Below are 24739 nucleotides of genomic sequence, written 5' to 3'. Positions count from 1 at the left end.
AGCAGCTTTCAAAATTGAACGGTCTTTCCTATTTACGTTTGAAACAAAAACAACGGTCACATGACGACTAACATTAGTTTGTTTTCCAACACTGTAAGCATTTTAACTGTCAATATCAGCTGTGTGTGACAGTGACAGCGCTTGTGGCCAACTTCCGTTTTCTTTTCTTTTCGTTTCTACACCAGCAAGATGAAGTACGTAGAAAATAAAGTAAAACTAATTTGCAAATATCAAAAACATCCAAGGACCCAGGCAAACCTACTATGTTTTGTAAACAAATACATAGTACAACTGGATGTTTGATTATGAAATTTTATGGGAAATATCGGAATTAATACTAAAATTCTATTGTTTTGCAGAATCGGTTTGTGTTCATTCAGTGGGTACAAAATCTACCCCGGCCATGGCAAGACCATGGTTAAGGTTGATGGCAAGGTAAATAATGAAATCCTTATCAATTATAACTTGATTTCAAACAAAAATCTATTTTTACATAGTCTTTCACCTTCCTGGACAAGAAGTGCGAGCGCTCATACTTGATGAAGCGTAATCCCCGCAAAGTCACCTGGACTGTGCTGTACCGTCGCAAGCATCGCAAGGGTATTGAGGAGGAGGCCTCCAAGAAGCGCACTCGCCGCACACAGAAATTCCAGCGCGCTATTGTCGGTGCCTCGCTGGCCGAGATTATGGCCAAGCGTAACATGAAGCCCGAGGTGCGTAAGGCTCTCCGTGACCAGGCCATCAAAGTGGCCAAGGAACAGAAGCGTGCCACCAAGGCCGCCAAAAAGGCAGCCGCTCCAGCTCCCGCCAAGAAGTCTGCTCCCAAGCAGAAGGCCGCCAAGGTTACACAGAAATCTGCTCCCCGCGTCGGAGGAAAGCGGTAAACAAATGTTCGGTCTGACGGCGATAAAAGTGTAGTGCATATATATTTTTGTGGTGAAAACTAAAGTGAAAGAAAAACATTAAAAACAAAAGCTGCGAATGCAAGTTCGTGGTGTCAAAAAAAAACTTACGCGTCTCCCTCCTTTTTTTTATATTCCATTTCTGGGTTTATTGGGAATACTGACAGAATTCTAAGTTGTTTATTAAATTTTTGGTATATGTAATTTACAAAAAAAATCGCCCAACAAGTTGCAAAGAAAAGTTTTTGACTTTTAAATTGTGAAGAATTTTTGTAAGAGACTGAATTCGTCTATTAATGCTGAGAACTGTTTTTAATATGTAAACAACAAGAGATAAATATTTCAGACGATTTAAAGAGAAAACAGCAAGAACATGTCTGTAATTTTCTCTACGACAAATTTAGGATCAGTCCTTAATAAAATAACAGGCTTTGGAAAATGTGTAACCAAGACAAATTATTACCAGAGTATTAAGGAGACTTAACTTCCGATCAGGGCAAAACTTTACACTAGTAATTTTATTACGCTTTTGTCTCAATCTCTAAGAAGGAAATGAAAAGAATTTGAAAGTCCAAATATGTTTTAAAGGAGATAAATTGGTTATAGAAGTGACAAACTAAGCTGATCAAAAGATAAACCGGTTGAGCAAGTTTTTAATTTAGTACAAAATAGTTTGAGCCGATTTGGAACTGTTCATCCAAAGTTGAGACATTATGGCACAGACATTTTATAGTTTAATATAAAGTCGTCGTTAAAGATTCTTACATTTTTTCGATAAAGATTGTCGTAATATGTACATATATTTCTGTATATGTACGTGTACACGTAATTGGAACTCTCATTAAAGCAACTGTTCATTTAATTTGTATTTTATGCGGATCGTAAATATTTACGCTTAAATATTCCAAATACAAACTTACCTATTGATCCATTAACAAGGATTTTCGAGAATCAGGAAACCCACGTAACCCCATAATAAAGCCAAATTATTATCTATAAAACATTACAAAACACATTTTAATAATATATTATAAAAATACGCAAAAAAATCAACTTTTTGGGTGTCAAAAATCAAATATGTCGTTTTAAATAAATTCTGCATTATATTTTTTGATGCCTATAAAGTTGGTCAAGTGTCGTATGGCATCGGCGCGTACCCTGACATATGTATCCTTTGGATCATAGATTTCTGTGACAAGCTGTTCGGTTTGCTCATCCTCCAATTCCCAGTCAGTTGCAAGTGTTTCCACGTGAATATGCTGCGATGGTATAAGCTCCATTAAATCTAGGCATCCCATATCACGAAGCAGTTCAATTAGAAGCATTATATCTACTGGTACCAAGTGTGGGAAACGCAGGAACAAACTGTATACGGTGCAGCCAAAGCGGGCAATGCACTCACTGAGTACAGCGCCCAACCAACGATCGAGCACACGACGGTTTAGCGATGCATTTACTCGTATCCAAGGCTGTGGCCTCATAACAATCACATCTCGTGAAACCTCTGATGGTGGTGAAATTTCCCGTGGTTTACTACGCCGACGAAATCGCTTAGGAACTACAGCATCATCTTCAGGCATGGTGACTTCATCACTTTCATTTTCTGTGCTATTTTCATCCTTTAGTTTAATTTTCTTGCTCGTAGTGGGCTCTGGATCATCGTCTTCGTGCTCGGCTTTCATCTTTCGTTTCTCTCCCACCACGGCTTGAGGTGTTGCCGGGGCAGCTGCTACTTCATTTTGTAATTTCTCCCGTTCTAAGCGTTTAATATGAAACGTATGCACCACCCAATTGCGTATGTGTTCCTTATGCACATACATATGATTTTCAACGCCCACACGCTTGAGCAGGGCATGGTCAATAAGTTCCCCTAGGAACTGAAGTAATTTTGATCCCAACTTGAAAGTGTCACGCAGTTCTGTACATAAAACACCCAACGGTTGTTTCTCAATATAATTGAGAATGCTCTCCATATGCTCAATAGATGTGGCATCATAATTCTTGGTCAAGAGGTTCGGTCGTAGCGTCTCAAAGGTATTCTCCGTATAGGACCAATAGGTGAATCTAAGTAGATAAGGAAATTCAATTCAAGATGAGTTGCAAATGCTTTAAATAAGATCATTTACCTGGTTACTTTATCAATTATAGATTTTCGCATCGTGTTTATCATTTCTTTGGCCTCTTCTAGTTTCTGTATTGACTCCATTGACTCTATGCGTATCATGGGTAAGTGCACGACAAATACATCCTGAGCCCGAGCACGTTCTTCCTTATTCAAGGCAGGTTCATATTCTTGAGTACGTTCGGTCTCCCAGACTGATGGCTCATAGTCCAAGAGAGCCAAACAAATCGAACGCCAATCGGTTAGCTTATGCAAAGTTTTGTCGGCCAAAACTTTTCCCAGATCCTTGCACTCCAGTATTTGTTGATGTTGCCGCCAAAATGTTTCCAAGTGATGGACTAAACCCCAGAGATTTGTTTGAGCAACAACCACGGGTGAGGAATTAAAATTCTCTGTATTTGATTCCAACCATGGTGAAGAATTGGCCATCAATTCCCGGAGCAAAGGACGCCTCTCATGGACAATACGTTCGACAGCATTCAGATAATTTCCACTACGCATAATGCAATGGGCAAAGGGACAAAAATCCGATTGCTCCAGCCGTGAGCTATTAATGCTAACAGATTCGCCCAAAGCATCCAAGGCACAAAAGAAATGCATGGCTCGTAGCGGCAGCTTGGAGAGATGATTATACGGACTGTAGGGCAAACGATAGCTAAGATTCGCTGGATGGAAGCGAACTCGCGATGCCTGACGTCCACTGCATTCACTTTCCAAACGCTTTGCGTACTCCGTCTGCGGGGCATTATCAAAAATGCAACTATAATGATCCAAAATACGATCGGTAGATGAGCCAGTATTCCTGGACATGCTGGTCGTGTCCACAGTTAGAATATTTGCTGGCAATTGCAGATTTATTCTCACTGAACCCAATGCCAACCATTCACCCATTAGCAGGAATTGTCCGAAATTCGGTGAGGGCAACTGAACTTCGCTGTGCTCTTCTTGCATTTTTTGGCTCAATTGATAATAAGTATCATAGACGGCATAGCCCAGTTTAAGATAGATCAATCGGTATTTGTACTTCGAGCTCAACAGATGAGCTGGCCCAGAGAGCGAACGGTTTACGGTCTGGATATTCCTCCTTTTAACCGCCACCAAAAGTGAATCCGCTCGTGCTTTGTTAAAAGCCGCATTCAATACTTCCTCGGAGAAATGTTTATAGATCTCAAATGTTTGCAAATTAAACAACGTTTTATCCTTGGCACTGCACAACGTGCTATGCAGGACTTGCACTGCAATCATCACCTGCAATTCAGACTCCGTACTGGGATTACGATAAAGCAACTGTTGATCGGCATTTAAGGGTGAACATTCCCGGAATTGAAGCTTGTAGTCGTTAAGATCATCCGGTAACAGGAATTGACGACACATCATGCCATGCTGCAAAGAGATAATAAGTATGGCAGATTAAGTAAGCGTAAATAAAGTTTTAAAAACTTTTTGAGATTTTTAGGACTGTTTAGTGAAATTCCTAAAACCGATATGTATTGAGAAAGGGAGAGACTCAAGCAAATGAAGGGTATACAAAACACGATGAAGCCAAGTTAAATTACAAAATATATTTTTTATTCTGGGTTTCCCCAAGGCGAACAAAGAAGTTTCAAGCCTGATAAGAAATATTGATATGGCAATAAGCTAAAGCTTTAAGAGCATATAGAGAAAAAGAAATTCAATTTAGTCTCATTCTGTGCTTTCTAAACTAAACACAGCAAAATGCAAAGAGATTTAAGCCTGGTTTTGTTACTCGTACATTTTATCTTCTTTGTGGTATCAACTCCTTATTCTCGAAATGAAACGGTAGGATTAAATTAAAGATAACTTAAAATAAAGTGAAAATTAATGTGATAATTTATTTGTAGGAGGTACACATAAAGGCTCAAGAGCTAGGAGAGCCTTATTCCGATGCCAAAAAGTGCTATCACCATGTGAAACCTTTACTTCAATTTGCCAGTGATTGTGATAACAAGAACATAGATTTCAATCTTACGATTAACCAAAAAGATAATGAACTAAAGAATCTGTTGAAGAAAGTGGAAAACCTAAATTTAACAATCTTAAACCTAGCTAAAGAGTTGCAGAATTCTCAATCAGCATTTAAAGAGACAACAAAAACTATACTGAATCTCAAGAGTGAATCGGAACATTCTTTGAAGAATTTAAAAGAACAATTAGAGAAGAGTAGGGAAGATTTGCAGAGTACTCTAATACAATTGGGAGACAGTTCGGAAATCATTAAAAATTTAACAGAAATCAATGAAACTCAACGAGAACAACTGAATACTATGGATAAATTTGATGTTTGCTCCAACGAGAATTCTGTCATTAATGTGTCTCTTCGGTATTCCTTTAAAGGAATTTGTAAATCAAATAATGCCGGATCAGGCTGGATTTTAATTCAACGTCGTGTAAATGGTGAAGTTGATTTCAATAGAAATTGGCAAGAATATAAATTTGGTTTCGGAAATCTCAATAGCAGTTTCTTTGTTGGTTTAGAGTTTTTGCATTTAATGACTCGCATCCAGGCTTATGAGTTATATATAGAAATAACTGATAAAAATAATGTCAAGACATATGCCCAATATGATAATTTTATTGTGGGCAGCCAAGAAGAAGCCTATCAACTGAAATCACTTGGAAATTATACAGGAACAGCTGGAGATTCCCTGTCATCTCTTAAGATGATGCATTTTTCAACAAGTGATCGAGACAATGATCAATCGCCAAATGGAAATTGTGCGCAACTATTTAAAGGTGGTTGGTGGTTTCAAAATTGTGCAAACAGGTAAATTAATTTCACCATGAACATTTTCTCTTTAAGTATTGCAATTAATATTTGGTTTTCCATTGCAAGTTGTTTAAACGGAAACTACAATCTGGATGCAAAATATTTGCACCATTTCCGTAGACATGGAAATCATTATCACCATAATGGTCGGCCAGGACATATTCATCATCGTCATTATGTACATGGGCAGCATACAAATCATCGACTAATATGGGATAATCAATCATTATCCTTTGCTCAAATGATGATAAGAAAAAAAGTGGTGAAAAAAGAGGAATCGTTGCTATGATCCCAAAGAGGTTTCAAAAAAGAATCGTATTGGATCAGAAAAGTCATAAAATGCTGATAATTAAATAACTTGATATAAAACTTACCGCATTGTTAATCATTCCATGTAGTTTAGTTAGTATGAGAACAAAATGTATTACTAAAGCCTCATTACGTTCAGTTTTTGATGAATAGTCTCGTTTTAGATTTGCCAAGAATCGCTCATGGTAGATGGGACGGAACTGTGGACTTGTCTGCATGCTGTATATCCAATTCGGCACTTCGGGTAAATCTCGTTTCATCCGCATCAGAAACTGCAGACGCCTCACACAGGCCTGCGTGGTTTTATTACAAATTCCCAAATGTCTGCGTATTATATCACGACACACAATGCCCACATTGCACAGAGCCAAAGCTGGCATAGGAGCATCGATGAAGAGGTAGACAGCTCGTCCCATTTTTAGCAGACGATCCTCTTGAGGCGACCAGGCAACACGCAGCGTACGCATATTTCGCAACGCATCGCGATCTACATCATCGCGTGGACCACTTTTACGTTTCGCAGGGGATTGGGCACTGCCTCCAGGCTGGGCTGGACGACTCTTACGCATTTGCAATTTATGGGTGGGCTTTAGACGTGCTATTGTTGGCATACGTTTTCTGCCCGGATTCGATGACTTTGATGCCCCACTGGCGGCAGTTGTCGGTGAATTTGTTTCTGATTTGAAACCTTTATTTTGTACCCAAGACCAATGACGAAATTGATGGGCATAGATACTAGAATCTATGCCACCTGCACCCAATTGATCGCCTGGCACAAAGCCAGTATCCAGTTCGAGGGCTTTCTCAAACCCGACAGGATCAAGGAAATTCAATGATGAACGATTTCTGGCCGTCTTTGGCATAAGGTTCATATGCTTGCGGAATCCCAGTTTTGTATAGATACATATGTGTTGCAATTTAGCCCAATATTTCGCAACAAAATCACGATTCTCGAATTCAAATTTCAACTCCATATACATGTGATCGGCACTGACTCGCTTGTAGTTGTGTTCATTGCTCGTAGTGGTGTCCAAGAGGCGGGAACGCCTATTAAGATAGACCCAACGTTGCAACAGATCGCAGCCCATTTCCCTCTCACCGATTTGCAACAGACCCATTTGATTGAGAAGCCGCAAAGTGGTCAAATAAAGTTGCTGAATGCGCAAACGTGGCACCAAATAGGTAGAGTCCAGTTGAGAGATTAAATAATGCTGGCGCACTGGATGCTTCAATTGGTTACGCAATTTATCCATTGCATCGCGTTCAATGCGACAAATGCGAAGAAATAGCGATAGAGGCATCCGTTCCATGGCATCGGTAAAGTAAATCCAACCCTGCGGCTTGTCTTCATATCGTGGTAATGGCGGTATAAATGTCCTCCAGCTTATCTCATCATTATATGGCATGGCATATGTCTCTTTTGCTTGCCATTCCTCAAGAAATTGACGTGGCTGCAGGGCTGGCTCAGTTTTTTGCCATTGACTGACCAACTCTTTGGTCATTTTCAATGGTTTACGTTCTCTATCCAGTTCGACTATCAAGTAGTAAAGGAATTCATGCAGTGCCTTTGCCAACAGCAATTTTGGTGCTGGAACCTTGCTAACAGTTGATTCTATTTGAGTGCTTCCCTTTGGTTTCTTGCGTTGTGGTTCCTTTTTATTGTCCTTTGGACTTAATTCTGGTGCCCGCTGCTGTCGCTCTTCAGACATCAAATGGAAATTATTCTTGAGACGCAATATCTCACGATGCAATAGCTCATGATCGGCTGTAATCTTTGGATGTGTTACCAAGCGATAGAGACGCACACGTTGACCATATTGAAGGCTAATCTCATAGACATTCACCACCTTAGATTCGGACATGGGCTGGAGCAATCGCAAAACGGATCGACGACATATTGAGTCAGAATATCCTGCATTTTGCTCTTCTTTTTGTATGTTACGCATCATATTATACATTTGCATTATGCAATTCTCATCGATCAATCGTACAATAAGTGTTTTGCGATAGACTTGACGTTCCATTTGTTTTTCTATTTTATATCGTTTTATATCAATGGTTATGGGACGCACAGTCGATGTAATCTCTGGATGATCCTTTAAGACAATATCCGAATTTCGCGGTGTGCTCTAGAATGAAAAGTAAATTAATTATTCCAAGTAGGAATAGAATAGTTAAGTTAATTTCTTACAAATTCGTCTTTGCAACGCAATTCCTGTATTGTCTTTTCCATTTCGACTTTCTTGAGATCCACATGGGCACCTTGAACACTAGCCACATAACGTATGGCACGTTGTTTGCCGATTTGTTCAGTATAGTCTTTGATTTGACCTTCTTTTAGTAAATGTTTTACAAAGCCGCGCACGGTCTGCATATTAATGCTCACATATTGTGCAAGTTCAGCCTGACTAATGCCGCGTTTGCCAAAACGCATAATGGCCTCATAACACTCCTGCTCAGCTGGCATATCGATGTAACTATGCTTTTGATCCAAAAAGTCAGGCATAGGCATTTCATCGAGTTCTTCATCAAACTCATTTTCATTTTGAGGGGCTTTTGATGTATTCTCAACTAGTGGTTTACTTTCCTCATACGATGAATCATTTGCCTCACTTGGCTCAAGCAGCGAGTTCATCATATTGGACACATCAATCTCTGTGGTAATTGATTCATCATTTGGTGTGGGTAATTCAGTCGGCTCTGTGCCTTCACTCGACTGATTCACCTGATACAGATCCTCAAATTTTAAGTTGGGATTCCGTAGCTGGAGTACGGCACACTTTCGCTTAGCACTCTTTGTATTTGGCTTTCTGCTTGGTAATAGGACATGTATAGTCTCAAAATATGAGCGAAAGAGATGGGTCACCAGCAATTTCTTCACCTGAGAACTATTCAAGTGACGCAGATGATCAGCAATTTCGACAATGGGTATATGCTGTGCAGGACTTTCCTTAATGGTCAGATAAAGTTGCTCTATGGATTCTTGAACCCTATTCTTGTAGATGCGAAAGAAACGCGGCAAGTGCAATAGCACAGAGTTGAGAAAGCGTCCTTTGTGACGTTCATTATAAGGTTGAGCATCAATCAGCTGCGAATAAATGTAGAGAACTATTATATAGTTGTTTTTACCAATAATTAAGTATTAATTTTACCTGCATCTCCAAAAGCTTGTTCTTTATGTAAAATACAAAGCCTGCATCTCTACAGTAGCAGGATAATGACCAAGGTCCCACTGTTGTCATGCCATTATAGCGAGAACGTCCTATAGCTTCCCAGAAGACATATTGTTGCAAAGAATACTCATCGGGTTGTATCAAATTCGCTGGAGTGAGAGCAATTAAACGTAGCTCCTGACTAGCCACAATCACCAAACGTTGGTTCCACTTCTCGGTTGCCTCACTGGCTGTTTGCTGTTTTAACTCGTCCACGGCAATTGGCTTGCGTGTCTTATAATCTACACAGTTTCCCATTATCTCATTATCCTCCACCATGGCTTCTGGATAAAGCATAAATGGGCATTTCTCTGGCACCAAAGGCACTCCCTCTTCCGGATCCACATCATTTTTGCGATCATATGGCGCAATGAATGGACGCGGTGATGGTAACTCAAAAAACTCCACTTTTGCCGGTGAATATTTTAGCAGTAGAGTCCATATTTGTTCTTGCAGAGATGGTGGAAATGGATCAGGATTTACCTGCAGTCGTATGGCCAGCAAAGACCACAGAGCTGAAAACGAAATAAGTAATTATAACAGAACTTTTAAATTATTTCGAACTCACAAGGCAATGTTACGCCTTCTAGGCCCTCTAAAGCAACTTCATCGAAGATGGCCCAATTCCAAGATCCACTCGATGGAGCGCACATATTCCTTGATTCCGTAAATGTTTATTTTGACTTCTTCAATTTTCAGTGTTGCGTACTAATAAAAGTGGCGGAAAATGATTTATTTGAAAGCCAGTGTTGGCAAATGTAACAATTCTCGAAAAATATTGCGAAATTTCATTGAATCCACAATGTCGGGAAAACTACATTGCCTATATAAATCGGGTAACATTCTGTTTTTAATTTTTATGCATACTTTAAGGCAATTGTTTCTACTTTTGCTTAATTTTTTTTAACAAAATCCCCCCTGCCAACGCCATTGGCAGTTCCTTGTTTTTTACCACACTGGCATCTCTGGTCGGCACGCAAAAGAAAACAGCTGTTGATATATACCACCTAAATGTGGCGTCTGGATAAACAAAAAACAAAATAAATTATTGAAATATATTTGAATTTTCTGTAAAAATGTCATCAGCCATTTATTTGGAAAATTATTTAGATGGTAAGATATAGTTCAATCTATTCGTATGTTTTTTAAAAACAAGTATTATCATTTATATAGGCTTGGAATCCCTGCCCACTGAGCTGGAACGTAATTTTAAGCTAATGCGTAAATTGGATGATCGCGCCCAAACAGCTATGAAATCAATCGATAGCCATGCCAAGGATTTTATGCGAAAACTAACTGAAAGCGGGGCCATGAGCGAAGAGGAGCGCAAGGAGCGTTTGGAGGATATTAAGGCTTTGTTTGGCAAGGCCAAGGAATACAGCGATGACAAAGTGCAACTTGCCATCCAAACATATGAGCTGGTTGATAAACAAATCCGTCGTTTGGATAATGATTTGGCACGATTCGAGGGTGAAATTCAGGAGAAGGCCTCATCCACAAGAGCCAAATCTGAGGAAGCGGTGGCCAAAAGTAAGCCAAAAACTATTTTCCTTTTTATATAATTACGTTAAAGCTTGCATACTCTTTCCATACATTTTCAGAGGGTCGAAAGAAGACCAAAGATGGCAAGACAACAGGGAAAAAGAAAAAATCGGCTGCTTCCTCCGACGACGAAACTTCAGGTCGTGCTTTGGGCAATCAGAACACTTCCAATACAAATCTCAATGTCAGTAGCAATGCTAGCGGCGGTAATGGTGGACAAGGTAGCAAAAAGAAAAAGTCCAAGGTAAATCAAGAAAAAGAAACACGCAAGGGGGGCGCTCAAAAGGTAAATCATCATCATTTTTTCATTCATCAGAATGCATTTTTCCAAGTTTTACAAATCCTTTAGTTGGTTGGTTGATTTTCAATTAAATAAAATTAGTTTTAGTTTCTTATTGCTTACAATCCTCGAAGAAATCCCCAAATACCATGTATTCGTGAATACTTACTAAAATTGGAAATTACACACTTTTTGTTAAGCCGCATTAATTAATTAAGTTCAGTTAGGACTCTTATCAATGTATAACTGAACCTGGTAATTAGTTAACTGCGGCTTAACATTTCGATTTTAAAAAAGTCCAAGTTTATCTTGAAACTTTTTTAAACTCCCTCATCAAGATTAAAAACATTGTTCATCCCATTCCTAAAAATTGCATTAATCATTCGTATTATTTTTCTTATTTGTATGCAGATTTATTGTAATTTTCTACTTTTCTTTAGTTTGTAAAGTAGATAAATTATTCATTAGTCATTATAATTTTCTCACCACCTAAACTGCATGATTTCCTCAACAATTATATACAAAGATTCTCATATTTATTACTTTGGCTCTCTCATGTATATAGAAAGCAGTTGATGTGGATGACTCTGAAAAAGAATCATGTCATACAAATGCAACACATCCCAGCGATGTCATGGATATGCCTGTGGATCCCAATGAGCCGACTTATTGTCTGTGTCATCAGGTATCCTATGGCGAGATGATTGGTTGCGATAATCCCGATGTAAGTATAAAAACCAAAAAATTTGTAAGAATTAAGTGTAACACAATGTTTTTTTATTTTTCAACAGTGTCCCATTGAATGGTTCCATTTTGCCTGCGTTGGTCTTACGATAAAGCCAAAAGGCAAATGGTTTTGTCCTAAATGCACGCAAGATCGTAAAAAGAAATAAAAAACAGATGCTTTAACTCTGTACTCATAGGAAAAAGGGTTATATCGAAAGAGAGAACTACAAATTCCCTTGGACTCTCGGTATTAGATATCAAGGAACTACTCAAATTATCTCCACTTTAAGATAGAGAATATAGATTTTTATTTATGTTTAAAAGCAAAGCCTAAGATAAGTAATGGATTTTTGGGCAAGAATTGTTATGTTTCATGATTTTTTTTTTTTTTTTTGCTACAATCGACCAATCTATAATATTAGATCACCCTTATATATTAATATGTTTTACCCTATGAAGTACAGGGTATCTGCATGTCGGCAAAACCGAATTATCATTTTTTTTTAGGATTATCTATAATATGTACATTATAGTTTAGAATATAAAATAAATCTAAATAAATAAAACAAAAGAGACAATTATTTAATCTCAGGATGTTGAAAATCAATTGCATATTAAAGGCTTTTAAATTATTGATAAAAGTTACACCATGACTAAATCCTTTCGAAATTCAGAGTGCTCTGAGTATCCTTGGTCCCCTGTAGTTTCTTCTCATGTGTTTCAGTCTCGGAATAGCATAAATCGATAATTAGGCACATTACTCATTATTGGGATCTCTTAGGCGTAGGCGTAGATTCAGAATCGTTAGTGTCTCTCAATTATGAGTCGAATAACATTTGAAACCGACTCAAAAATTAAAACAAATACCGTTAAATTTCTAGTTAAGTAAAACGGAAAGAAATACAAGGATAGAATTTGTCTTTACTTTTATTCAATTCAAGACTACAAATATATAATATGTATATATACACCTGGGAAAGCATATATATTATTATATACTTGTGCAATTTGTTTATAACTACGTGTACACGTCTTTTCTCCTTTATACAAAATAACACAACATTCTTTAAAAAAAAAAAAAAAAAAAGACCAGAAATCAGAAAAGAATAATCAATAATGTAAATGATTAATAGGAATTAGTAGTATATTTTTTTGTTTATATGTGATTGGAGTGCATAAAAAATAACTCAAACTAGGAATTTTCTCTGTTTTGTTTAATAAATTGTTATACACTTTGGGGATTGGATGAACTGTTTGCTGCCGAAATCAAATGTGTCATTTTTGGTGTGTTAGCTAATGTGAAAATACGAAAACATAAGAATTATAAAGAGAAAATATTACAATAATGACATTTTTTTTTTTTTTTTCAGCATGTATGATGATCAAGTAAATTCAGTCCACTCTCAAACAGAGTCCATGGTATGGATCCCTATATTATCCTCGTTTTGTAAATGGGTTTTGGGGTTCTTAAGGATTCGGTTTCAGTTTTCTTTATCGTGGTGTGCGTTCAGATTTTGCTATGCAGTTTTTGTGGCTCTACCCCACATAACACACAAATCTGCTTGCCTTCAAATATGGATGATGTGATGTTTATTTCTTCGTCATTATCTTCAGATACTCGAGGGCATTTTGTGCCGCATTTCGTCGAGCTTCGGCAGCCGTTGAACCAGTACCATGGCAAACACCCACGGGCAACGTGGAGAGCTGCACCAGGCATTGAAATTGACCCGTATACGTCTTCTCCTCAATGTCCACGTAGGTGACCTCGAACTGATTTTCAGTGGCTATCTCGCCCAGCAGCTTGATGTAATCGATCTTTGAGCTTTTTAGGCATGTTTTCTGCAAAAGTCAAAAGAAAAAAATAATCATAAATTTAGGAAATTTGGAAAAATATTGATTTATAATTTATGAAATTTCGTATTTAAACAGACGAATGTGTCTGTGTGTATGCGTGTGTATGTTGTGGTGTGCCTCAGCCAGACCATTTACCTGTAATTTAAGCAGTTTTTTACCCGTTGCGTTTTTCAGGGTCTTATGGAATTGTGAGACTTTGTTACTGTGCTGGGTGGTCAAATTTGGCACAGAGATATCTTTCAAATCACCATAATAACTATCGTTATTGCGGGGCTGGAAATAAGAGCGCAACATTTTCGTAATTTTTTGTTTTATTTTAAATTTAATTTAAATTCATTTGACTTAAAACAAAAATGGATCTATTTATCTTTCTAAAAGCCAAAACCCAAGTTAATGGTGAGTTGAAGTATATCTGTGTTAGGGATATAATTAAATGGGTGAGGATTATTTATCAGTTGGTCTTGTGATGGCCAATATCTTTTATTTGCCTTAGAAAATAAGAAATAATTAAAAATACTTGGTAATGTTATCCAAAAGAGACTGCTAGCGCTAAGAGGCAGAGATTAAACAAATTACTATTACTAAATAACTTTATGTACAATGGAAACATGATTCCTAGAGTGTCGAGGTTAAAAAGGACCGAACAAGTGGTGACGATATATTTCTGAGTATATTTCATTAAATTGGAAACAAAAGAATAATCAGGGATCCACATAAATCACATGAAATGGAAACATAAGAATAATCAATGGCAAGCATTGGCTCAACCTTCGTTTAATTCTGCGAAATTCGATTTCTTAATAAAAATAAAATTTATGAATGAAATCCAAAATAAAAATCTTTTGTCTACATTAAAAGTGATCCTAGTTCCATGACATTCTAAAAGATCTGAATTTTTTATCATCATTGACTAACGATTCGTTTAGGTCATGTCTGGCTGTTTGTTCGTCTATAGGTCACTGGGTTTATCAAATTTAAAATGTAAAGAGGTTTCTGGTTCTAAAATGGGGTACTGTTATTGAAAATATAATAATATAATATTTGTTATCAACATATTAATTTCATAATTCACGGAACAAAGATAGCTCTTAAAATAGGAAATCGTTTTTGTTGGAATTTCCTATTGAGGAATTACTGACCTTTACTAATATAGCCTTTTTTGTAAAGTATAACTCAACAAAAACACAACTACTATCAGCTAGCTAAATTTTAAATTTGTTGTTTCAAACAAGAGCATACGAATCTCGGCTTAGGAATTTCGACAATGGTTATCAGTAAAAAAAGTTTCCCAGAATTGAGACAACAATAAATGTATTTTTTGCAATAAATAACCGAAATTCATTTTAGTCTCCTTTTGTGTTTTTTAAGCTGCGGTTGCAAAATGCGAAAAGACTTAAACCTATTTTTGTTACTCGTCCACTTAATCGCCCACGTATTGTCAACTCCTGATGTTGGCAATAAAATGGTAGGATTACAAAGAAGATTACTTCAGTGAAAATTTAAAGTGATATTTCATTTGCAGGAGGCACAAGAGGTTCGAGAGCCTTGTTCAGAAGCCGAAAAGTGTTATAACAATATAAAACCTTTGCTTCACTTTGCCAGTGATTGTAATAATAGGACTAAACATTTAAATGTTATCATTGGTTACAAAAATAATGAACTAAATGATCTATTAAAACAAGTAGAGTACTTAAAGAAAAACACCACTAATTTGCAGATAAAACATTCACAATTAGAATACCAATTCAATGTTAATGAAGGGATTCTTCAAGTACAAAATAAAAAAGGAGAGGAAGACTTTAAAAAAATTCAGAATCTAACGATGGTAAAAGAATTGCTAAAAAATGAGTGGGACATGGAATTGAATAATTTGAAGGAACAATTAATGAATAGGTCAAAAGAATTGCAAAGTTCTCAACTACAATTAAAAGAGAATTCAGAAACTATTCAAAATTTAACAATGGTTATAGAAATCAAAAAAAGGCAGTCGGATATGGAACTAAAGAATTTGAAAGAACAATTAACGAAGATTACAGAAGAATTGCAAAGTTCTCAACTACAATTGAAAGACAATTCAAAAACCATTCAAAATTTAACGACAATAAATGAAATACAGAAATCTAAGTTCGAGAAAGATTTAAACAATTTGGAGCAACAATTGGTGAAGAGTACGAAAGAGATTGTGGAAAAAGCAAATCAATTTAATACAATTATGATGAAAACTAAAGAACAGGCGGGAGAATTCTTAAAAGAAAACTTAGAAATTCGGCAGCAATATGAAATTAAGCACAATGTAATCATTTCTCACTTGAAAGAATGTCAAATGACAGTACAGCAATATGATATTCAATTGAAATCGATCCAAAATCATAGAGTCTTCATTCAAAGCAATGCAAATAAAATCAACGACTTGATATTAAATTTTGAACGACAATTAAATGAATGTACAAGTAATTTAGGCAACACAGAGAACCAGTTAAAGGCTATCCAAACGATTAACACGGCCAGGGAGAGTGAAATTAATGTCATAAGCAATTTGATGAAACAAGGAAAAAATATCATTCAACAAAAAACTAAAGAAATTGAAGAAGTTAGGACTAATTGTTACAGAAGCTTAAACAGTTTGCGGATTCAAGAAAAAGAAAATTGTCAAATCGAAATTCAGCATATAAAAACAGAGTTTAATAATGTTTATGTAAGACATATCGAGGATAAGAATCTTGAAATATATAACTGGCGAACATTGTCTGAGAAGAAATCGATCGAGTTAAATAATTATCAATCTCAAATACAAAGTTTAAAAGATGAATTATGGACGAGTACTCAAACTAACGCAAAACAGCAATTTGAATCGAAAGATAAAGCCGACTTACTTCAGGAGAACAACGATCTCTACACAGAATTAGAGTCCTTAAAAGAACAACTTGGCACAATCGGAAATAAAATCAAATTTCAACAACCAATCAATCAATGTCCACCATGTCGAAATTCGAATGGTGTATATTTATTGAGTTTGCCTGACGTAAAACCATTTAAAGTATCCTGCTCAGATGGCTGGATTGTTATCCAAAGTCGTATTAACCATGAGGTAAACTTTAATAGAACTATGCGAGAATATGGAAGAGGATTTGGGGAATTTAATGACAGCTTTTTCATTGGCTTGGAAAAATTATATGCACTGACCCGAAACCAAACATACGAGCTTGAAATAGAACTCGAAGACTTTGATGGCATTAAAAGTTATGCCCATTATGATAATTTTATGGTAGCCAGCAGAGAAGAAGATTATAGATTGATATCGATTGGAAATTATAAGGGAACAGCTGGAGATGCACTTTTGAGCGATGTAAATATGCCCTTTTCAACATACGACAATGATAAATCCTCTTGGCGTGACTCACATTGTGCACAATTATTTGGTGCTGGTTGGTGGTTTAATAGCTGTGGAGAAAGGTAAATATCCGGCAATTTACGGTTGAAAATGACACTTTTTAAATATTTGTGTTTTACGTAGCTCTTTGAATGGCAAATATTGTGGGAAGCAGATCAATTGCGTTGGCATTGTTTGGTCTACATGGAAACGTCCGGATGGATCAACATTTTCTCCAAGGTTAATCAAATCTACTCAAATGAAAATAAGACCGAAAACGAACATAAGACCGAAAACGAACATATTGGTATCCTCATAATTTCTAAACTTTAGAAAAATTTGTTTTTGTTTTATTTAATTAAAGATAGTTTATGATAAACCTGTCTTTTTATACCCTTGCAATGGTTTAAAAGAAACTTTGACCAGCCAAGAATGTTGTACCTACATTTCTTTTATTAAACCAACGTAGCTTTTCTTAAACAAAAAAACTTATTACATAAGGTTTCAATAAATGATAAAAAAAAAAAGATACCCACAACCAAAAATGAATTTTACAAAAAACTCGGTTTAATGCTGTTTCGGGTCCTATGAGACATAGGTTGGATACATAGGTGGATCTTTCAATATTCTAAAGATCTGCTAGTAAAAAATGTGCAGAAGGTAACTACAAAAGAGACCAACACTCCTAATGTTATTGTTAGTTGATTAATGATTAAATGTACTCACATCAATTTCCATTTCACTGCAAATGCTATCATTGATCTTGGCCGAATCGATGGGTGCCTCTTGTAAGCGTGTCCACATTTTATGGGCAGCCAAACGTTTGGCAATTTTCTTGCTCTTGCCTTTGCCAACTTCTCGATAATTCAGTATGGTGCACGCGATGGTGAATAGACGCTCATGTGGCAGCCCCAGTTCGGTTTCAGTTTCATATGATGGTGGTGGCCAGCGACGTTGCATACACATTTCCTGTAGCCAACCAATTGGATTTCCAACAATTTTATCACCAGAACTAGAAATATTTTTTGGTTTTATTGGTTGCTTTAATAAAACATTGTTAATTCAAATGTTCGAACTTACTCGCTGCTACTGCCCGGTGCCACATTCGAATTACCATCGCCACCACTGCCAGCAGCAGATGAGCCAACAGCTCCACCGCCAGGACCAACACCAGCAGAGTTCATGGTTTCCGGAAGCTGGACAACAATTAATTTGTCTATCAAAGCTCTAGCTGCCGCATGCTTGGCTTCCTTCTTTGAGCGTCCTGCTCCCATGGCCGTGAATGGAGTATCCTTATCCTTAAAGGATACACGAAAACGGAATGTCGGCTCATGGATGGCTCCCTCGATTTGCACCAGTTCGTATCCGGGTGTGATGCCACGTCGACTCAACAGCTCCTGGAGTATACTAACTGGCGTTTTCATGGCCAGTCCATTGGCATCGGTTTCGTTTACAAATCTTAATGCTTCATCTGTGGGCATGCTGCTGGATAATTCGCTTAATGGTTGTGGTTGGAGCTGCTGCTGCTGTTGGCTTTGTTGCTGCTGTTGGCCTGCCGAGGACTTATCCTTTCGACTTTTCCCAGTGCGCTGCGACAGCATGCTTGCAGCGGATGACTTCGATGCCGAGTTTTCTCCTCCAGCTCCATTTGGCAAACATGCAGACGGTATAACCGCATTATCATATTGACGACGCGGTGCAAATCCCGTCTGAATTGGCGGCTGCTGCTGCTGTTGCTGTTGATGTTGTTGCTGTTGCATCTGCTGCAATTGTTGTTGTTGCTGCAGCTGCTGCTGCTGCTGTTGTTCTTGCAGCTGTTGTTGTTGTATCTGCTGCTGTTGCATCTGCTGCAATTGCTGTTGTTGTTGCTGCTGTAGATTATGACTGTGGTAGTATTCCTGTTCCATAGTATCTACGTGTCGATCGTTCTTTGCCTCGTATTTGTGTAGATTGTGGTATGTATCTGTGTGGTAATAGAACACAAAAAAAATCAATAAACGTTTGCGGTAGATGCCCAAATAATGCATTCTTATGCTTTTATCCCATTTTTATTCCCACTTACGCTTGATTGACGGTTTTTGAACTGTTTTTTATTTAATAATAATTTATTAATGGTTAGTTAATAATTCATTCTTAAATAAAAAATACAGCAAAATCCAGACGCACACACGATTTTTTTTAATATCTCCTTATGTATACACTAGGCATCAGCTGTCCGGAATGAAATAATTTTAACGAAGCCAACTTATTTGTGTGTGTTGACAGTGTGGCAACGTCAATCTGGCTAACAATGTGGATTTTGGAACAGAAAACAAAGCAAAGCAGGGAAATTTCGCAATTATTTGTAAATTGTATGAAATCAACAATACATATAAAAACTAGACCCAACTAGTAATTTTCATTTAAGTTTTCTGGAGTTTTTAAACTAACTTTTTAACTTTACATCTAATATTACTACCAACCAATAGTAATAATTTTTAGGCAGACTTCTTAAAGATATTATTACCCTCGTCTGTTTAGTATTACTGATTCCGGAACTTTGGGTTATTTCAGAAGGATTTACCGGTAATTCTCTGTGATAAGCGGGATCATTTTAGGTCTTTTCTAGTTGAAAACTATCTGGCAACACTTTGTTAATATGGGTACGTCATTTTTAACGGTCATCACTATTTTGAAAAGATGATGTATTTTTAAAATATTTATTGCATTTCTGCTGCTTGATAATGGTAGTACACATATTATTTATACAATACGATATATAATATATAATTGTAAATTTGTATATAGTTAATGCACGGGAAACAACAAACACCCATTCAAATCAAATTGTGAATGTATGCATGGAATTGTGTGTGTGGCTTGAAATGCTTTGGGGGATTGCGGGGAGTTCATTAAACATTTCCCATTACAACAAGCAATTTTTAAATTAAAGAGTAGGCCTAATCATCGCTTAGAAAATCTTCATCCAAATTGACATCTGTGGTATCGATATTGTCATCAAGCGTTATGCCATCAATTTCCAGATCCAAATCATCATCATCCTCATCTACATCCACGGGAGCAGTGGTCATAGTGCTGACAGCAGCGGCAGCGGCAGCAGCTGTCACGGGAGCTGCGACAAACTTTGGTTTCTCCTTTTCCTCCATTTGACCAATTCCACTTTGTTGCTCCGCTGCATTAAGTTCTTGCAATGGATTCCGCTCACTGTTCAAAGGCAACTGACTGGCTATGCGAGCGGGTGCTTTTCTCGAGCGTTCCTCTTGTAAATGTTGCTCTACGCGCAAGGCATCACCCAAACCGGGAAAGAGATTTGTATACTGAGCTGGATCGGCCAGCGATTGACCAGCCTTTTCGTTAACCTTACTTAGCTCTTCGCGCCACAGTTCTACCACTCTGGACATTTGGCTAGGCATGTATGTACGGGCAAAGAATGCCGCTTCAGGCAAACGATTTGTCTCAATAAGAATGTCCATACAACGTTGGACATCGGAACGTAAGAATGCGGCCAAAAAGGCAATATTGTGTCGACCTTGAGCCGAACCAGCTGATTCCACTTCCTCCAACATTTGAGCATCTCCCGATGCAGTAGATAGCAGCAGTAGACCACTAAAGTCATTGGCCTTCTGCATGCACTCCTTAACTAGGCCCATATTATTTTTACGTGCCGCCACATCAGCCAATTGTGACCATTTCTGAGAGTTTTCCGCCTCGCGAGCTAGTTTTAAGGCTATCTCTAGCTCACCAATTTGCAAAGCCAAATCAAATTTATGATCTGCATCGGTGGAGACTTGCAATGCTTGTGTTTTGAATCCTTGTTTCTCTAGAAAATGGGCTACTCGTGTCCGATATTCTTTGGGTATTGTGGGCAAAACTACATCGGCTCGTTCAAAGTCACGTCTCATTACGGCTGTCTGATATTCAAGAACGGATAGCTGTAAGCAGAAGCTAATAACATTTAGCTCCTTATCGCCTAGATACAAACGATTATCCTTGGGCACATAGCCCAGCAAGTACATGGTGCGATCTAAATGGGAAACGGTCACAATCTCACCGCCCACATAATAGTTAATGCGGTTCACCGAATTCGTGTAGATGAAACAATCACCCACCCACAGGCCAGTCTTGACCGATTCAGAAATCTCGCCTGAAATGAGAATAAATTGATAAACCTAAAGATTAATTAGAATATAATGACAGCCTTACCCAACACATTAAAGGCACTCTCTACGCCATCATCCTCTAGGCCTTCCTTGGTCTCGACAGCATTGGCAACCAGATTTGTATCGACGGCCAATATGAAATATGAATCATCAGTGGCCAGGCACACTAAACTGCCGCTTTCGTTCCAAAAAACATTACGTGGTTGAACTTCAATGCGACGAACCAGTTGCAATGTCTCCCAATCATAAAAGGCCAGTCCCGATGAGGTTTTTGCTCCAAAATAATAACCTCCATAAATATTTTCCGCGCCATATTCGGGTGTGAAACTCTTGCGCTCCTTGAAGTTACGAAAAACGCGAACAGTTCCATTATTCTCCCGTATGGCATACTCATTGCTTTCCAAAGCCCAGACAAATTCTTGGGCTGAGCCAAAAGCCTTGTTACGCAGTGCCATCGATGTGTAGATTATATATTCACCATCACCACAGACCACAACAAAACGGCCATTGGGATTGTGGGCAATAGTCTGGGGATAGATTTCACAGGCGCCCATATCCTTAACGGCAACAGGAAGACGTTCGCCATCTTTAATCTCAGTGCCGTCTGCAATGGTTTTTAAATTGACCTACAAATAATAAGATTAACCAAAGAGTATAATTTATAGATTGCATCACTCCACTCACCTGCTGCATTTCCGAGTGTTTGGCCCACACGATTTTGCCACCAACAACGTCCATTGACATGGCAGGCTCCTCCCGACCGACTTTAATAATAATTGAGCCTTCATCATAGCCAAGAGCCACATTATTGGTGCCACGCATGCTGGAAATGGTCCAAACCCGTTCAAAGCCATAATTTAAACAGGTCTCTAGTCGATAAGTGCCTGAATGCCAAATCCTGACGGTGCCATCTTCGGAGCCGGTTAAAACAATTGGTAATTCAGGATGGAAACAGACGGCGGATATATTCTGGGCATGACCCTCAAGTGTTTGAACACAAGTCTTGTTCTGATAGTCCCAGATCTTAACCAGACGATCATCGGCTCCGGAAATCAAATACGGCTTATCGCCGCCATGATAATAGTCGATACAGTTGACACCCTTTTCGTGGCCTTCAAGAGTGAAGTTGGCGAAATTGGAGCCCAATTGCCACACTTTAACAGTACGATCCAATGAGGCGGAGGCAAAAGTGTTGTTATCTTTAGGATTGAAAACAATCTGCATCACATAGTGACTGTGGCCTTCGAAAACACGCTGGCATGCCCACATTTTTTCCCAATTCCATAATTTTATAAGCATATCGTCTGAGGAAAGTTAGAATATACTATCTAATCATAATGCTCAACCAACTTCTTATATGATGCTACTTACCACTACTCGTCAGCACTAGCGGCTGAGTGGGATGTACGGCTATGCATCGGAGATAATCTGAGTGAGCCTCAAACGAATGCACCTTCTCCAGTGTGTTGTAGTTAAAAATCCGTATTTGCATATCATCGGATCCGGTGATAATCCAATTTTTACGTGCCACAAATCGAGCGGACCGCACTGGAACATCGCATACCTCAAAATCTTTAACCATTTGTTGGTTCTCATAGTTCATGATGTGTACGTGGCCATTGTACAATGCACACAACATCCACGGCTCAGCCGGGTGCAGGTCGACACATTTAACGCGATCTGAGCGCGATGTGAGGCGGCGCTTGATGTCCAGTTTGAGAGGCATCTTTAAGGCGTTGGTGTGTCCAAACACAAACTATATATGTGCAAAGATTAATTGAATTCTTTCGGTCAGCTTAGGACTATTCAGAAAATTTATTCTTGTGCCAGTGTTGCTTAATTTGGTTTTCAGCTGATTCAGTGTTGTAAGCAGAGCTGCCACGTAAAGGCAATGTTGCAATATGTCTAAAAATTAATTGTTTTGGCAACCCTGTCGAAACAACAACAAATAATTGCGTTTTTTTACGTTTGTGAGATACAAAAGAAATCTCTAAACTTCCGTACATAGAAATATCAAACTTATCGACTTCCAAGTTTAAGTAGCTCGTTATTCGACCACGTCAATTGCGATTCCAGTAAACAACATCAGCAAGAAGTGACAGCATGTCCATCAGCGATTTCATCAAAGGTCTCACCATCCATGATTCCAATAATTTCACGCATCTCAGCGAGCATGGACTACGAACGTCGCAAAGACGAGCCTCCGTCTATTTGCCCACCGAGGATGTGGCCTCCGAACAGTTAATTGTCATGGACAAGCGTTGCGTACTGCTGCGCTATCTGACTCAGCAATGGGACAAGAAGACACTTCAACGTAAGCGTGAGCACGGCAATGGTAATGAAGGCAACAATGGCAACAGTTCGACGCCCAACGGTGGCAGCAGCAGCAAAAAGCGTCCACGTTTAGATCCCAATGAACTGAACAACTAAATCCAAGGCCAGGTGCGAGACCCATGAGGGTGGTGGGTGTCATTCATCAAAATACAAATTTATGCTTAAAATAAAAATAACACTAGAAAGTACAAAACAAAATATTTCTTTTACTTGTCCCCTGTCTCTATGTTGCAGAAACTCCCCTTAAGTTCAGCATTAAGATAGAATAGAATCAAATCGAATCTAACCATAACAAATTCCATTCAAAAAGGACAAATTACAGTTTGTTTGAACAAATTTAAGCAGTTTTTTTTTCCAATACGTTTTGTTTGTTTTACTTTTCTAAGGACAACAAATAATGTACTTGGATTTTTACTAAATCTACTAACTTAATGATGTCCTAAATCCTTGGGATCTGGCTTGCCATATTGCTTCTCCCACCAAACGACAAATTCCTTTTTACGTTGTTCACGCTTGGCAAAATATTCGGGGTATTGTGCCTTTTCCAATGGATGCCAGTAATCCAATAGCCAATCAGGTGGAATAACCTCACGCTCAAAAGCACAGCCGCCGGCGCTGTTGGCAACTGAAATTAGAACAAATGACATAAGTATGCAGTTTTGAAAAGTTCTCCATAACTCACAGTTCTTTGGCTGGAAATGTTTCGTTTCGAAAAGTTCCTTTTGCCCACAGGCTAAGAGGCGTATACCTTCGCCCAAATCTTTGTTGCGATTCTCATCGAATCGGGCGCGCAACTGAACAGCGCGATAGCGATACACATTGCTAGATTGTATATACATTTTTGGATGCACTTCATCATTATATAATCATGGAAATATCGAATGCTTTTTTGATATTTACTTACCGCCGATCGTACCAGGCCTCTAGATTGCGCAGGGCGCGCTTATATAGGCTACACACCTGGCGTTTGTGCGAGACAATAGCCAAGGGAACTTGGGCCATGTTTATGTCGTTCGGAAAATTGCCTAATTCTGTAAGTCTGTCTAAATGAAACAACAATTTACTCGGTGTTGCCAACTAGACTTTTTAACGTCATTACTAACACTGAAACGGAAAAACAAATGTTGCCATATGATTGTA

General features: G+C 38.2%; 8 protein-coding genes across 11 annotated transcripts; 4 read left to right on the top strand and 4 right to left on the bottom strand.

Annotated features, from left to right (window-relative positions):
* The first annotated feature begins 113 nt into the window (after positions 1-113).
* RpL24 (ribosomal protein L24) lies at positions 114-960 on the top strand. The gene is made up of 3 exons (XM_068294430.1): positions 114-194; positions 360-435; positions 498-960. The coding sequence occupies exons 1-3, from the start codon at positions 190-192 to the stop codon at positions 882-884; spliced, it is 468 nt and encodes a 155-aa protein (XP_068150531.1). The 5' UTR covers positions 114-189; the 3' UTR covers positions 885-960.
* A 928-nt stretch (positions 961-1888) lies between these two features.
* Positions 1889-10045, bottom strand: LOC137580405 (general transcription factor 3C polypeptide 1). Its single transcript, XM_068294427.1, has 6 exons — positions 9902-10045; positions 9274-9848; positions 8313-9209; positions 6187-8250; positions 3029-4407; positions 1889-2966 (listed from the first exon to the last, which is right to left on the bottom strand). Exons 1-6 carry the CDS (start codon positions 9984-9986, stop codon positions 1988-1990), a joined length of 5979 nt encoding a protein of 1992 aa, XP_068150528.1. The 5' UTR covers positions 9987-10045; the 3' UTR covers positions 1889-1987.
* LOC137580406 (fibroleukin-like) lies at positions 4618-6104 on the top strand. Its single transcript, XM_068294428.1, has 3 exons — positions 4618-4824; positions 4887-5809; positions 5879-6104. Exons 1-3 carry the CDS (start codon positions 4741-4743, stop codon positions 6099-6101), a joined length of 1230 nt encoding a protein of 409 aa, XP_068150529.1. The 5' UTR covers positions 4618-4740; the 3' UTR covers positions 6102-6104.
* A 257-nt stretch (positions 10046-10302) lies between the features above and the next one.
* On the top strand, positions 10303-12452 carry Ing5 (inhibitor of growth protein 5). Of its 2 annotated transcripts, none has more exons than XM_068294949.1 (5): positions 10303-10446; positions 10507-10863; positions 10935-11119; positions 11721-11879; positions 11947-12452. In XM_068294949.1, exons 1-5 carry the CDS (start codon positions 10410-10412, stop codon positions 12046-12048), a joined length of 840 nt encoding a protein of 279 aa, XP_068151050.1. In that variant the 5' UTR covers positions 10303-10409; the 3' UTR covers positions 12049-12452. The 2 variants fall into 2 exon arrangements, with proteins under 2 accessions (XP_068151050.1, XP_068151049.1); XM_068294948.1 differs by having other exon boundaries at positions 10935-11161.
* Positions 12453-12782: 330 nt separating this feature from the next.
* Positions 12783-19349, bottom strand: loqs (loquacious). Of its 3 annotated transcripts, XM_068295112.1 has the most exons (5): positions 19168-19348; positions 18186-19068; positions 17832-18117; positions 13871-14008; positions 12783-13720 (listed from the first exon to the last, which is right to left on the bottom strand). In XM_068295112.1, the coding sequence occupies exons 2-5, from the start codon at positions 19010-19012 to the stop codon at positions 13472-13474; spliced, it is 1500 nt and encodes a 499-aa protein (XP_068151213.1). In that variant the 5' UTR covers positions 19013-19068; positions 19168-19348; the 3' UTR covers positions 12783-13471. The 3 variants fall into 3 exon arrangements, with proteins under 3 accessions (XP_068151213.1, XP_068151214.1, XP_068151215.1); XM_068295113.1 differs by lacking the exon at positions 13871-14008 and having other exon boundaries at positions 19168-19349; XM_068295114.1 differs by lacking the exons at positions 12783-13720; positions 13871-14008 and adding an exon at positions 17651-17769 and having other exon boundaries at positions 19168-19349.
* A 441-nt stretch (positions 19350-19790) lies between these two features.
* Positions 19791-23113, bottom strand: beta'COP (coatomer subunit beta'). Its single transcript, XM_068295163.1, has 4 exons — positions 22637-23113; positions 21950-22569; positions 21309-21891; positions 19791-21249 (listed from the first exon to the last, which is right to left on the bottom strand). The coding sequence occupies exons 1-4, from the start codon at positions 22989-22991 to the stop codon at positions 20045-20047; spliced, it is 2763 nt and encodes a 920-aa protein (XP_068151264.1). The 5' UTR covers positions 22992-23113; the 3' UTR covers positions 19791-20044.
* Positions 23114-23196: 83 nt separating this feature from the next.
* On the top strand, positions 23197-23797 carry LOC137580566 (DET1- and DDB1-associated protein 1). Its single transcript, XM_068294659.1, has one exon. The coding sequence runs from the start codon at positions 23369-23371 to the stop codon at positions 23693-23695; it is 327 nt and encodes a 108-aa protein (XP_068150760.1). The 5' UTR covers positions 23197-23368; the 3' UTR covers positions 23696-23797.
* A 124-nt stretch (positions 23798-23921) lies between these two features.
* On the bottom strand, positions 23922-24679 carry ND-B22 (NADH dehydrogenase (ubiquinone) B22 subunit). Its single transcript, XM_068294658.1, has 3 exons — positions 24504-24679; positions 24282-24421; positions 23922-24224 (listed from the first exon to the last, which is right to left on the bottom strand). Exons 1-3 carry the CDS (start codon positions 24599-24601, stop codon positions 24028-24030), a joined length of 435 nt encoding a protein of 144 aa, XP_068150759.1. The 5' UTR covers positions 24602-24679; the 3' UTR covers positions 23922-24027.
* Between the last annotated feature and the right edge of the window lie 60 nt (positions 24680-24739).

This window comes from Drosophila tropicalis, unplaced genomic scaffold, assembly GCF_018151085.1.
Source record: "Drosophila tropicalis isolate 14030-0801.00 unplaced genomic scaffold, ASM1815108v1 contig_845, whole genome shotgun sequence".
Classification (NCBI taxonomy): domain Eukaryota; kingdom Metazoa; phylum Arthropoda; class Insecta; order Diptera; family Drosophilidae; genus Drosophila; species Drosophila tropicalis.
This window is presented reverse-complemented; position numbering and strand designations above follow the sequence as displayed.